The 14736-nt window shown below is 40.4% G+C and overlaps 1 protein-coding gene across 3 annotated transcripts; it reads left to right on the top strand.

Moving 5' to 3' along the window:
- The first annotated feature begins 769 nt into the window (after nt 1–769).
- Nucleotides 770–13909, top strand: shox (shox homeobox). Of its 3 annotated transcripts, XM_014988965.2 has the most exons (6): nt 770–2030; nt 3802–4010; nt 7339–7396; nt 7586–7695; nt 10948–11160; nt 11549–13909. In XM_014988965.2, exons 1-6 carry the CDS (start codon nt 1784–1786, stop codon nt 11636–11638), a joined length of 927 nt encoding a protein of 308 aa, XP_014844451.1. In that variant the 5' UTR covers nt 770–1783; the 3' UTR covers nt 11639–13909. The 3 variants fall into 3 exon arrangements, with proteins under 3 accessions (XP_014844451.1, XP_014844452.1, XP_014844453.1); XM_014988966.2 differs by having other exon boundaries at nt 771–2030; nt 10948–13909; XM_014988967.2 differs by having other exon boundaries at nt 772–2030; nt 7607–7695; nt 10948–13909.
- Nucleotides 13910–14736: the final 827 nt, after the last annotated feature.

Here is a 14736-nt window from a genome sequence, read left to right as displayed (position 1 = left end):
CCTCGTTTGGAGAAATTGACGGAGACTCTGGCGCGCAATTGAGTTTGTCTGCAAAGCAATATACAATCACTAAAGAACAAAGAAAAACAAAGAGTCGCTTCATTTCTTTTACATCATGTTGCAATTTTTTTTTTGTCTCCACTTTTTTAATCCCTATTCGTGGATTATTTCAGTTCAAACGCCTCCTGTGAGCGCCACTTCTATTGTAGGGAACGATGTCGCGGCACACGACCGGGGGAGCGCAGATTTGCGTCTTAAAGAGGATTTAGGTCTATTAACGACAAAAGGCGCAGTTCATGGCACAGGGGAAAGAGAGACAGAGAGAGAGAGAGAGAGAGAGAGAGAGAGAGAGAGAGAGAGAGAGAGAGAGAGAGTTCGCCTTGTGCGTCAGCCCCGCATTGAAGTGCAAGCGGGGCTCGCTGATAAATGGAGAGACATCACACCGAGTCATTAGAGAGCTGAGATATGAGGGTTTCACCGCGGCGGGCCGCTCAGGGCGACAGACCCAGGGGAGCGCGCTCCTCTCCCGGCCTTTTGTGCCTCTTTGCGGGCTGGACTGATGAACAACGCAGATAGCGTTAAGGCCATTACGGGGCTCGCGCTCATTCCCCATGAAAATCCTGTAAAAAAAGAGAGAGACTTTTTTTTTTCACTGCTGGTATTTATTGATTTTTATCTCACATTTGTAACGCGAAGGATTATAGGAAAATGCTAAAAGAAGAAGAAGAAAAAAAGGTTTAAATTTGTAACAGCCTAACAATAACAATTACATTCACATGATTTATTTCCCTGAAATAAAAATATATTTTGTATATTTTTATTAGCATTACTATTATTTTTAATTTATTTTATTATTATTATAAGTATTACCCTGGTAGGAAATGTTTGACATCTGTTGACATCTTTAAAGGAGCCAGTGCATTTTCTTTTGTTGCACAGTGTTTACATTCCCATAAACATTGAGATATTTCATTTTCCATTGATGTATTTTTCTTTCTTTCTTTTTTTTTTTTTTTTGTTCTTGTCTTCGCTTTCACAAAATCCCGTCAGCCGATTGGAGGAATTTCGGGTGGCTTTTGTAGCAAAAATAATTGATCAGCTCAAGGAAACGAAGCGGCAACTCAACAATCCGCTGCGTTTGTATCTCCCAATCACCTTGATTACATTTTCTCTGAATTAATTAGACGTAGCAGCCATAACGCAGCCTCCTGCAGGAGTGAGGCACCGTGAGCATTTTAATGACCCCGTAATTCAATTAACCGCCTCCATCAGTCATTGATTTGTGAGAGAAGAAGAAGGAGAAGGAGGAAGGAAGGGGGTAAAAAAAAGAAAAGAAAAAAGGAAAAAAAAAAAGAAAAAGCTGCTGAAAGTTGAATTCTGCAAAGTAGAGGCGGCCTGTAATTGCCCAAGACACAGATCGGAGGGAAAGAGTGGGTGTGGGTGGTGGTGTGGGTGGTGGTGGGGGGAGGCTGGGCTGAGGTGGCCGTGTATAAATAGTGTAGCTCTCAAATACACAGCCACAACAGCAGGAGTGATCTCACCTCCTCTCCACCCTTTCTATCCCTGTCGCCGCTGTCAGCCTCCGCAGAAAAAGAGCGCAGAGCCGTAAGTAGCAGCAGCAGCGGCAGCAGCAGCAGCGGCAGCGGCTGTGCAAAGAAGAACACCGAGCGATTACACGGTGGATTTTTTTTTCACTCTCTAAAAGACAAGACAGAAAAAAAAGAAAGAAAAAGCAACAAAAACAAAACAGGACCACTACTGAGCGACAGAGAGGCGAGCGACCATGGAAGAACTTACGGCATTCGTGTCGAAGTCTTTCGATCAGAAGAGCAAGGAGAGCAGCAAAGAGAGCATCACGTACAGGGAAGTTTTGGAGAGCGGCTTGACGCGGGCGCGGGAGCTGGGCAGCCCGGAGACAAACCTGCAGGACATTACGGACACCAACCACTGCCCCGTGCACCTCTACAAGGACCACGTGGAGCTGGAGAAGGAGAAACTGAAGGACTTTAATGTTTCCAGGGCGACTGAGGGTGAGCCTTTTTTTTAAATCTTAGTTTGTTTTTTCTTTACAAAAAAAAAAAAACGAACAAGAAGAAGAAGAAAGGGGGAAAGCAGCCGTGTTGTGTCGGCGAAAAATATCTCGACATCCGCTGTTTTTGCATCGGAAGGATTAACAATCACAAAACAAGACGTAAAAAACCCCCCACGAATTTAAATGTGGATTTGAACGAGTTTAGTTGAAGGAAAGTTAAAACCATATTCGGAGATTATTGCACATAGCAGGAGGCGGGCCCTTCGTTTGAGCAGCGCTTTAACTATTTCATGTTTCCAGACATAATTTTTATTAAAAGAAGAAGAATTTATGACTCGAGTCGTCTTTGTAAGCTGTTCTATAATGCGGCTGAAGTAGCATTTATACGATTTCAATTTTGAAATCGTATAAATTACGATTTCAAAATTGAGTCTTTAGTAACAACAACAAGAACAACAACAATAATAATAATAATAATAATAATAATAATAATAATAATAATAATAATAATAATAATGGAGAAACTGCTTTTTTTTGCAATAATATACGATATGTTTATTTTTTTCCTATACTGAATTTTTATTTACATGCAATATCAATAATCTCGGTCACAATTTATATGAGTGCAATTTGAAAACTTCAGTTGTAATTTTATTACGGTGTTGACTTCACGTCCTAATTTTATTGTCTGCATCCATCCGCGCTCTTGAACGCTTTTCATTCATTTTTCTGCAGCTCCCAGCTAAATCACGTAGGTAGTTTGTCATTAATCGTAAAGTAAGATTTCTTCTTCGACATTTAGAAATAATAATAATAAAAAGCGGCTGCACATGTTAAAATGTCTGTAGCAGCTTTACAGGCCTTCTGGAAATCAGCAGCTAAGACAGTGAGTGTGCATTGGTTCTAAACATTTAGTTGGCAGTTTTGACCATTTTTTTAAAGGATTAGCTTCTGTCCTCTGTTACTCTGCACCTCGTTGCCAACAGAGATGAAGGAAGGGGGATTTCACTTAATGAAGCTTTATGTAAACCAATTAAATTAGGCTTCAGTCTGAGGACGGAACAGTTCCACGTCAGGGAACTACAACCTGCAAAAAAAAAAAAAAAAAAAAAAAAAAAAAAAAAAGCTGCCACTGAGCAGATCAGTTATTCAAACAGCTGACATCTGTGCTACTATTAATAGTAGAAGCAGTGACTTCACTGTGAAAAAAGAAATAATAAACTGAGGCAGCTTTTCAGGGTGGTGGCGTGAATGTCAGAATTACTTTTTTTTGTTTGTTTCAAATATTAAAGAAATCTGATTTTACAGAGGTGAGTATTTAGTCCTCTCTCTGTGGTCTTAATGTATCTCTCTTGTTTAACTCGCTCTCTTACGACACTTACATGGCCATGTGACTGATTTACATGTCGCTGACATTACACACACTGCCTAATGGAGGCTGGAAATGCAGCCACAGGCCTCATCCCTCAAGGATCAGGCTGGTTCGTGTTTTTGTTTTTGTTTTTGTTTTGTGTGTGTGTGTGTGTGTGTGTGTGTGTGTGTGTGTGTGTGTGTGTGTGTGTGTGTGTGTGTGTGTGTGTGTGTGTGTGTGTGTCAAACTATCAGGCCCATAAGGCCTGATGGCCCCCATTGTTTTTGGCTGGGATGTGGCACCCAATTTTGGGGAAAGCCTATGTGGGTTTTAATGCAAACGAGTGCGTGTGTGTGTTTTGTGATAAAACCCACTCAGTTGTTCTCCTTTCTCCGACCCGCCGCATCTTTCCCGACAGGGATATATGAGTGCAAAGAGAAGAAGGACGACGTTAAGTCCGAGGACGAGGACGCGCAGGGCAAACTGAAGCAGCGGCGGAGTCGCACTAACTTTACCCTGGAGCAGCTCAACGAGCTGGAGCGGCTCTTCGACGAGACGCACTACCCGGACGCGTTCATGAGAGAGGAGCTGAGCCAGAGACTGGGACTGTCTGAGGCCAGAGTGCAGGTGAGGAGTAACCACAGTTTATTTTATTTTTAAAAATCCTCATGCATGTGACAAAAAAAAAAAAAAAGGGTGGGGGGACGATTTCCACTGTAGTGGAACTCAATATCATGGCAACCATTGCTACAAGCTCTTGATAATTGTGCCATGGAAATCTGTGTGCACTTTAATGAGAGTCGTACAAATGCCACATAGGAATGCATAGAGTTCACTTTAAAAGCAAAACCTGAAGTCAGGTTTTGAATTCATTTGCCAATAAAACGTGGGGTGGAAATGTAGCAATATGTTTGAAAATGAATGTTTCAATTTATTTTTTCCTTTATAATTTTGTCTGAACACAAGTTTTTTTTTTTTTAAACAAAAAATGTTTGGGCTATTCGTGTTTTTAAACTTTAAAATGACTCAAATTAATAACAATATTGGCATGAATAATAATAATAATAATAATAATAATAATAATAAATTAGAAATTAAAAAATAAACTCCAAAACAGCACTCTTGAGGCGCTTGAAAGACGTTATGACTACTTCGTGTTAACATGTTCTACTTCTTCGTCTCCTTAGTTAGCTTTGAAAATGTTAGCTTTTTAGCCTTTGTGTTCGGTTCAAATTTAGCCTAAATAACAAGGGATTGAAGCTAAGCTAATTTCAGAAAAATGTAGACATCTTCATGTCGACGTGCTGTTCATTTTTTAACCCCCCATTCACGTCACTGACATGGAAGGTAACGTCGACGTCTTTTTAAAGTAAATTCGACATAAGTACTTGTTGTTGTTTTTTTCGTTTTATTTTGTTTAATTTTTTTAAAGAAGATGCGACCATTAGATGTAAAATGTAAAAATAAATAAATAAAAGCAGTGACTATCTGCATGTTTTTTAAGACATTCACATGTTATCTAATAAAGAGCTGTTTATTGCTCACACGTCTATTCCAATTAATTGTTATAAACTAATGTCAGAACAAGTGACAACAACAACAAAAATAACTACACCATCTCTGTCAGTTATGAAACTTCATGCAACCCTTAGGATAAATTTCCCCACAGGCAGAAAATTTAACAATTTGGAAATATTTAGACGTGCATTTTCTTCAAGCTTGTGTCCTCTGTGATGGGCTACAATAACTAGAAACCATAATTTATCCTTGTAGGTGGTTCATTGGTTGCAGTCTGTCATATCAAAGCAGCGTGATTTGCTATGAATGACCCAGGAAGTGAGAAGCTCTACTGAACTCACAGCGGTAGGCCTGCAGAGTGTTGGAGGGAATGGAGAAAAAATAATAATAGAAAAAAAAAAAGAAAAACCTCCCCAACAATGATTAAAATGAATGAAGAGCCTGAATGCCCGCTTCAAGGGACGCGCTCTTATGTCAACTCGTATCCCTCCTCATTTTCTTTGCAATATCTGCCACCGGCTTTGATGTAGTGTCCCCATAAAAACAGATTAGAAATAACTCGATTGTGGAAGCAACTCTGCTGCTGTTCAAATCTATCTAATCGGATGAATAAGCCCCATCACAGAGCTTTATGAGCGCGGCGACTGCGCCACTTCTGGAGCTGAACACTGTCGGACCGCAGTTGACAGCGCGATGCGGGGGTGAAACTGTCGTCCCAGCTAATACAGTGTGTTCATTATAATAATTTACGGCGTGCATGCGGTTTGCAAAGTCACAGCAGTCTTAGTGTTTTTTTTTTTTTTTTCTTTCTTCTTCTTCACTTCATATCAGGTGGATTGTAATCGCACCCAATTCGCCCTGGAAAAGTCTCAGAAAGCCCCCTTTTCTGTTCTTGCTCTGTTTTTATTTTATTTTTTTTAGTGCACTCTGACATGTTTTTCTACAGTGTCGTGCAGCAAGGGTCGTTGTATCGGCTGTGAACCTGCGCTCCGAGCAGCTGTCAATGAATCTAATTGAAAGTTATGAGAGCTTGGTGAGGAGCAGGCAGTAATTCGGTTACGACTAATATCTCTGGGTTTTCTGGCGCGCCGCTAAATTAAATGTCATTATTCACTGTCTCTAATAAAAAATCAAAAGGGAAATGAGATTAGGGTATTTGTGAAGCGCATCATTGAGTGGCCCTTAATGAAGAAATAACTGTCTGAACCAGTGTAGTTCACTTTGCTTAACATACTGGCGCGTAATTGGAATTGATCCGAGGCCCGTCTTAATATTAGCCTTGATTTATCTGAAGGAGGGCTGCTGCGTGGATGCAAAAATCACCTGGGATACTGATAAACACGTCTGTACCGCTGAAGAGCTGATCACACACACATACACACACACACACACACACACACACACACACACACACACACACACACACACACACACACACACACACACACACACACACGCACTCACGCACACACACGCACACACACTGCCTCCCTCTCTCACACAGCACAGTCTAGATAATAATATAATATAATATAATAATTATTATTTATTTATTATTTATTTATTTACAGAAAATATTCCAAGATGTATTTTTAAGGCGATAGAGTTTTTATGTTCAAGCCATTTTTCTTCCCTCCGTCACTAATGGCCCCGTTTATCGACTGCCCCCCCCCCCTCGCCTCCTCCCCCCCTGTTGCTGCAGCAACACCCGTGCATGCACGCGGCTGCGTTGCGCAGCTGGAAACGGGCTGGTGGCGCCCTGACTGTGAGTCATCATCACCAAGTCTGCCGCCCGCGCCGACCGACCCGCTAATTTCGCATCTGTAAATGATAATCATTGCGGGGGTCGAAGGGGAGGGGAGATAATGTTATTCAACGAGGCAAATTAAGTTGATGGCGATTAACAATGCAGGCCCGCATATAGCCTGCAGCTTTAAAAGGCAGGCTGCGAATTGGGGAGATGGCTCACGACACGTCATCACAGTGATTTATTTATTTATTTATTTGTGTTATTATTCAGTTGTGTGATTGTGGCATCTTAGACTTCTAATCTTCTTGTCATTCCCTTGTAATTTTTTTTTTATTTAATTAGCTGTTCAAGAAAAAATTTTTGTTCTTTATATTTGGATTTAATTCTATTTTCAGAATTCAGATATCTTTTATATTTAATCAATCAATCAATCAATTAAAGTAATATGTATGCTTTACATCATAAAAACACAAAAATACAAAGTCATAAAAGACAACACACACATTTTGTTAAGTGCCATTGTTTACATTTTGCTAAGGTGTACTGTTATCCCTCATTTTCTTCTTACTCACATAGATTGTCTTTTAATAATCTTAATAGCATAAACGTGGTATTTTAAAACTAAATATTATGGCTTTTCCTCTTCTTAACAGTTTTGATGCATTATTCTCCTCTTCTTCGCTGCAGGTCTGGTTCCAGAACAGAAGAGCGAAATGTCGAAAACAAGAAAACCAAATGCACAAAGGTAAATAAAACCTCCAACACCTCTCAGCTATTTCAGCCATATTCTCCACGTTATTATTCAGTTAAGAATAATATATATATATATTTTAAGTTGGTTGTAATTCAAGATTTTTTTCTTTGTATATATTAATGTGCAAAAATTTGTGACCTCCTCATCTCACATAACAACAACTGTCTGGCTGTCTGACAGACATCTTTCCCTTCTCCCCAGGTGTGATTCTGGGCAGCGGCAGTCACCTGGACGCCTGCAGAGTGGCTCCCTATGTCAATATGGGCGCCCTGCGAATGCCCTTCCAACAGGTAGGCCACGCTTTCAAGATTCAGAACATGAGTCACGAATCATTCAGGGAGTGTGTAAGCTGAGGCTGAATTGATTAATAATAATAATAATAATAATAAGAAGAAAAAAGAAACACTTCTTACTACTTTGTAATTTGCGAAGCAGGTCTGAATGTGGAGGGGTTTCCTTTTAAAAAAAGACGTCAGGATGGGAATTGTCGTTTGCGTGGTGTTTATGCCCGTTAATATTTAAAAGGAAATTAGGCGAGGTCTGGTTGCTGGTTTAGAGGTTTTCAGAAAGCTACAATTTCAAAACCGCAGACATTTTCCAACATCCTGTTGTTCAAAGTGCTTTTAATTGGAAAATGCTGGAGCGACCTGGGTCTTCTCCAACTCTGTGAGGTATGGCATAAACAATGTTTCCCCCTGCAGCACCTGTTGCTGCACACTGCTGGTCAGATGGCTGAAAGAAGCCTCCTATAAAGAGACAAATTTGGCTGTTTGGAAACATTTCACCTTATGAAAAGCACAGTCAGTAGTCGGTGACATTTGTGTTGCTCTGTAAAGATCAAAACAGCAAAACGGTTTAATGCTTTGTGCAGTGAGCCGTTTGAGCCATCTACATTAGCGGGGAGTTTATTTTAAATGTTCGCCTAAGTCTGTGAATAAAAATAGCACAAAATACGCTACATTATATCTGTAAAAGTCAATAGTAAAACATTTTTTATAGCACTATAAAAAAAAACAGATGTTTTTTTGTTTTAAATATAGTTTTTTTTTTTCTGTTTTAAAATTTTCCGCTACAATCATGAGACTGTGGCTTTTTTTTTTTACGCAAGGTTATATCATATTGCGAGAATCTTACACCAGTCCATGCCTTAAAGGGAGTGGAGACAAAGTAGACCTTCTGCACTTTATATATAAACATGCATATATGCAGCTGCTTCATGCTGAACGGAAGGGCAGCACATCAGAACTCGATGCACCTTTCACCTCCTTCCATCTCATCTCAGAGAGAGAAAGAGGAGAGGAGAGGTAGTGGACGCGGTTCTGCATCCGAACTGCTGTGTTGTCTGCTTGACCCTCGTGAAAAGCAGCGGCCTAATTAAGCCAACAGTGCGGCAGGCGTGAGCACATAAAAGGGGATGATGAAAGCGGGGGGAATGGAGTGGGCTCTGATGGATATTGGCGTTGAGCTGCGCTGGCAGGGGCGGAGGCTTGGAGGCCTGCATACTGAGAGAGGCACGCCGCGTGAGGCTGAAGCCGACTGTGGGCATGCACAGATGCAGCGGGCGGCTGGAGGTTCGCAGGGGTGAATGTCTGAGGTAGATCCTCATTACCTTGGCTCTCCGAAAAAAGGTTCTCACTGCGTGCTTTGTGTGTCAAATTACAAATGTGCAATGGTGTGTTTCACAAGAGGCACACAAAGATTGAAAGTAGAGTTGTTGTTTTTTTATAAACGGTTTCAGTAGGTGTTGCAGCATTTTATTTGGAAGTCTGTGCATGGACTTAAAGTTTCACTTGTGTTGCATATATGGGAAGCATAATAAAAGCGATGATAAACAGCATTTAAACGTTCATTATTTTAGTTAGTGGTAGTTACAGACTCGTATGCAAACACTACTCTAAGAGTGAAACTTACGTCAGATGCAGTTAGGCCCCAAAATTATGTCCACCCCCCACCCTCTGCCAGATTTTGATAAACTAATATTTTTATTCAACCAAGAAGTTTGTTTTTTATTGGGGATGAGAGGGAAATCTTTCAAGACAATGTAAAAGGAGTATCACTTTTAAAAACAAGTATGTTATCTGTTTGTATTTCCATTTTATTAAAAAATATATAAAAATTCTCCTTTGCATTGCAGCAATCAAACCCATTTTATAATTGCTACCCAGAGGGTTTTCTGTGTCAATGATTTTTCTTTGGTGATGAGCTCAGAGTCTTTGAATTTGAAAATCCTCCAACCCATAGCCCTAATTTTTAGCTATTTACACATATTCCCCATCAGATTCAAGACATTGGCACCTTACCTTTAGTCAGGAGAATCATGTTAACCAAATAAAAAGATTGCTTACAATATAAATCTTCTAGAGGTCTGAATAATTTCAGGCTCAACTGCAGCTGCTTAAGCACAACAGTTACATTAATTTCACCACTAAAAACATATAATAATTACATTCAGTCATATTTTCAAACTATGTATACAGTCATGGAAACTCAGGGACTTTAACAATCCTCACTTTTTCAGACATCATTAGCGTTTATTATTTTCACAATGAATTTTTTATTTATTTGTTGTTGTTTTTTTTACCACTGATTGAAATTTCCCATCCCTGCTGTGCGAGTATATTTATTGGGGTGAGTTTTGTTGTCTGCAGCTGCTTGTGTTTGGGATGCCTTCAGCAGAATGCATTTGTGGTTCAGACTCGTTTTCCCTTCCATTTGCCTTTAACGGCAGTAATTTTTTGGTATTTGGCGTGCCAAGTTGAATGGAAGCAAAGTGAAAAATAAATATTTAGTTTGAGTTAAAAAACTTTCGCCTTTGTGTTGGCTAATTCTATTTTGGTTGGAGAATAAAGCGTGATGTACTTTAGTGACTCTCACCCTCTTTTCTTTATTTTCTTAATTCTTTCTTTCTTCCTTTCCTTCTTTCCTTTTTTCTTTCTCTTCCTTTCCTGTTTTTTTTTTTTTTTTCCCTGTGGTGCTTGAAACACACGAGAAATGGCAACAGGGCTCAGCTCTCTCCCTCTGAAGTACGCTGATGCTTAATTTTCACCTACTTCTTATAAAATAATTGCCAAGAATGTGAAAACTGATATCCTATGCTCCTTATGGTTTCTGGTTCATTTCTCTCTTTTTTTTCTGCTTGACTCAGGGATATGTCTGAATAAATATTTATAACTCCAAATGTGCAAATGTCTTTTTAGTGCAAAAGTTGTTTATTTATGCAATCGAATACATAATCAGGGTAACAGGCCCGTGTGTTGCAGAGTTAAAGAGATCTGTTCTGGGGTTGTGGAAATACTTTGATTCCTGGCGATTAAATTGGATGTGGTGTCTGAGAGCAATGTATGATTCATTAACTTTTAGAATAGCTGACATGAAGAAAGGGCTAAAGTGTCGACTGTGGCCCTCAGCTATTTTCTTAGAAAACATACCGTAAGCAACAGCTTTGAGGGGGAGCTTAATAGCGTCAGACTGTGAAACCTAAATCCTCCGCTCCTTTTTTGCACACATGCTGACTAAACTCCCCGTTTCTGCTCCTTCTGCAGGTTCAAGCACAGCTACAGCTGGACGGAGTCACCCACTCCCACCCTCACCTGCACCCTCACCTGGCCGCCCACGCCCCCTACCTGATGTTCCCGCCCCCTCCCTTCGGACTACCAATCGCGTCGCTCGCCGACTCGGCCTCCGCGGCGGCGGCGGTGGCGGCAGCCGCCAAAAGCAACAGCAAGAACTCCAGCATCGCCGACCTGCGACTCAAGGCAAGAAAACACACCGAGGCTCTGGGACTCTGACCCCCACCGGGCTGCCCCTCCGCTTGCCTGATGCCCATAATCGCCTCTCACACAAGACTGGGCCTGTGAAACTGGGGCCGTGACACTCACGAGCTAAAACTAAACTAAAACAAAAACACTGAGTGAGAATGAAAGAGAGGAACACATACAGAGACAGAGAGAGAGAGAAAGAGAGAGACAGAGAGAAGGGGAGTGTGTGTGGAAGGTAGGAGGGGAGGGAACAGTGGAGGAAGAAAATAAAGCAGAAGGAGGAGGAGGAGGGAAAATTGTCACAAAACCAGCTGCCAAAACAAACCACTTGTAGAGAACGGTAATTAAATACCAGTGAAATCACCTTTTACTTTTCGCCCAACAGGCAGGACTTCTGCGGGGCCAGTGGCTCAGTCCACTCCAGGCACAGATCACATCCCAAGGACCGTACAAACACATGTGGATGTCTGTCTGAGGGCCAGGCCGGGGAGGGGGGCCCCCCGTCAGACCAGAGGACGTTAGAACAAAGCAAACTGGCAGGGTCGAGAGCAGAGACTCACTGCCGCTGGCTGCCGTCTCTTTTGACATGCAGAGGGGCTGAGCTTTTTTTTTTTTTTTTTTTTGGGGTTGGGGTAGAGAAGGAGAAAGGGGGGGTCAGGACGGGGGAGGCGGGGAGGGAGGGAGGGGGGCAGGCCCACACATCACCTCACCAAAGCTTTGGAATGGCTTTCACCTTTCCACCCCGCTCAGTAGTTTAAAGAAGAAAAAAAAAAAAAGAAAAGAAAAAAAAAGGCCATATTTGTCTCCAACCACTGTGTCCGCTGCTGCTGCAGAGTGCATGAGCTCTAAACGGAGGACCGGTCCCCCCGTCTCCCACCTGACGCAACTTCTCAACAGCTGTTTTTTAACACTGCCGTTCAGCAACCACCTCCCCACCCCCCAAGCCCTCGACGGTCAAAGTCAAAGGTCTCCATCCCAATCCAACGTCGCTCTTCTCGTGGACTTGTGTTGTAACAAACACAACAGTTTTCTATATATTATTTTTGTTTGTTTTTTTTATGCTTCGCTTTGGGAGGGGGAAGAGACGCTGTCGTGCGATGCTGGACTTGTGACGGCCAGACTCGGGTTGAATTCCTCCTCACGGTGTGCTCTCTCTCTGTCTTTGTTTCCTTCTTGTTGTGTTGTATCTTGGGCAAAAGAAGTGAAGATAGCCTTTGCACTTCAGGTCTTGTACGAGGGTGTTTACAAATGGCACTACAAGCAGATACTACTTTACTAATTAAAGAGGGACGGGAGGGGCGGGTTTTGATATCACCACGACGAACAAAGGGTATAACGGGGATTCCTTTTTGTGTTCTGCTTTTTGTAATTCTGAAAAATATGAAGAAAGCATCAGTCAAACTGAAATGCAATTGTGTGCAGTTTAAGTGCAATACTGTAAATAGCAAAAAAAAAAAAAAAAAAGTTAAAACAGCTAGCAGTTAATCCTCGATGATAAAGAAACTTTTTTTTTGGTTTTTAGTTGTTTTCCATGCACTGGTGGAAAGCTGATTTTTAATGGCAGTGCGTGTTTTATTTCAATCAAGACAATTCAATCAGGTGCCATAATCCCACACGTATTCAGACGTTTTGTTTCAACGGGCACATCTGTCTGGGAAGACGTGAGCACAGTTTTTTGGATGCTGCAGAAACAAAAGGAAAACAAAAACTAACTTATTCTAAATTATGAACTAATCAAATCAGGCTTGCAACTCAAAGCAGGCCCTTGTTTTAAGAATAATTAGCTTAATTTTGCATGTAACTTTTTTTAAAGCAACCCTTCCCAGATAATTTAGACTATTTTTTAACTGTTTAAGCAAAATATTACAATTAAATTCAATTTTTTTTTTTTTAGAAAAATAACACTGCAGCACTAAATATGTAGATCATTTTCAGATCTATGTATACCTCCAAACATTTTCTACATTTCCAGACCTCCATTTAGAAATGTTTATCTATGTCTCCATTTTAAATTAAACCTATGGGTGTTTTATTTTATTTATTATTTTTGTCTGAAAGTTTTATGGAAAGATGAAATAGCTGAACTTACAAGTGTACATTTTTACATGGCTTTGCATTTATTTTTGTATTTTTTGGGGGTTTTTTTAAGTGTTGAATTTGAATTAGGAGGTGTGGCCGTAGTGCATTGTTTGCCTAAAAAAAAAAGGAAAAAAAAAAAAAGAAAAAGTGTGAAAAAAACAAAACAAACAAAAAAACAAACCGGTAATGTAGCGTGTCTGAGTTTACAAAGATTTCAGGGACGGTTGAGCTAAAACAATTCTCCATGGAATTTGTTGTACCCATTCAAATGATTTTCATTTCATATGCAAGCATGCCTATACATCAATCATCGTACAGCTGTTTTTGTTTCCAGCCCTTTTTGATTCACAAAAATATGAATGTACATCTTGTACGAGTAAAATATCAATAAAGCTATAAATATTTGTACTTGAGTTTTGAAATATTTTTTTTTTTTACTATTCAGAAACATTTGACTTTGTGGATAAAAATGCGTTGTAACTCGGAGTGCAATCAGACCTTTCCTGGCTGTTACCAATTTCCTATCTGCTTACTCTGATTTTTTTCCTTTTTTTTTTTTGATAGATGTATTTGTTTTAAATCCAACAGAAAATGAAGGAATTATAAGATTACTCTTATCTATGTATGAAAGCATATCTTATTTTATTTAATAAAACTTTAAAAAGCACATTGAAATTGATGCTATTGGTCCGTTTATGGACTGAATATGGAAGGAGTGTTCAGTTTGTTGGCGTTTCATTTACTCAGGTGGGGGAAATCTCATTTTTCAGAATCAAAATGAATCAATGGAAAATTGTTCAATTCCAATCTCCACTGAATGACTGGTGCATCTGTAGTTGTGCCTAATAAAACAAGTTCAATATATGAATTAGAAAGACAGCCAACCACACTTTTCAGCAGCAGCCATTCAAAAATGTTGTGGATTATTTTTCCTTGTCGCAGTTTCTTTCTGTGTCTCTTTCTGTGGTCGAATCTCAGCAACTGTTGCAATCCGAGGATCGATATCAATGTCAGGCCTAGAGCTGATGTTCATGTAGGATCGGTTTTAGCAGACACTCGTTGCATTGCACTCTGCAACACATGCCGGCAGAGCAAATTGAGTTGCTGTCCAGACGCAATCTGATTTGGTCTGTTTGTCAAGCCGGATGCAGAAAGATAAGGTGTAGAAAGTACGGCCTTGATGTCATCAGTGAAAGACGGGACGGCTGAAGTCGGAGGGGGAAGTCTGTGAGCGCGGACGCTAAATAGATGGAATCTCGCATGCATGCTAAAAGAAAACGTTTCATTATTTTTTGTTTTGTTTTGGTTTTGATGTCAGCAATTTGTTTTGAGAAGTTCACGAACTGCAGTAAGTTGAAGCCGGCACGCCCCATCCACTTGTTCTACCTTCACATGCTAAATTCTGCCCATCTATTATAGCTGGCCCTCTGTTTTTTAAGTGTGTTAACTTCCTCTGGGAGCTTAATTCCAGATGTGTGTGTGTGTGTGTGTGTG

The sequence above is a fragment of the Poecilia mexicana genome, unplaced genomic scaffold (genome assembly GCF_051168715.1).
Source record: "Poecilia mexicana isolate PSO_F unplaced genomic scaffold, ASM5116871v1 scaffold_2, whole genome shotgun sequence".
Classification (NCBI taxonomy): Eukaryota; Metazoa; Chordata; class Actinopteri; order Cyprinodontiformes; family Poeciliidae; genus Poecilia; species Poecilia mexicana.
The sequence above is the reverse complement of the archived record's forward strand: the minus strand, read 5'-3'. Positions and strand labels throughout refer to the sequence as shown.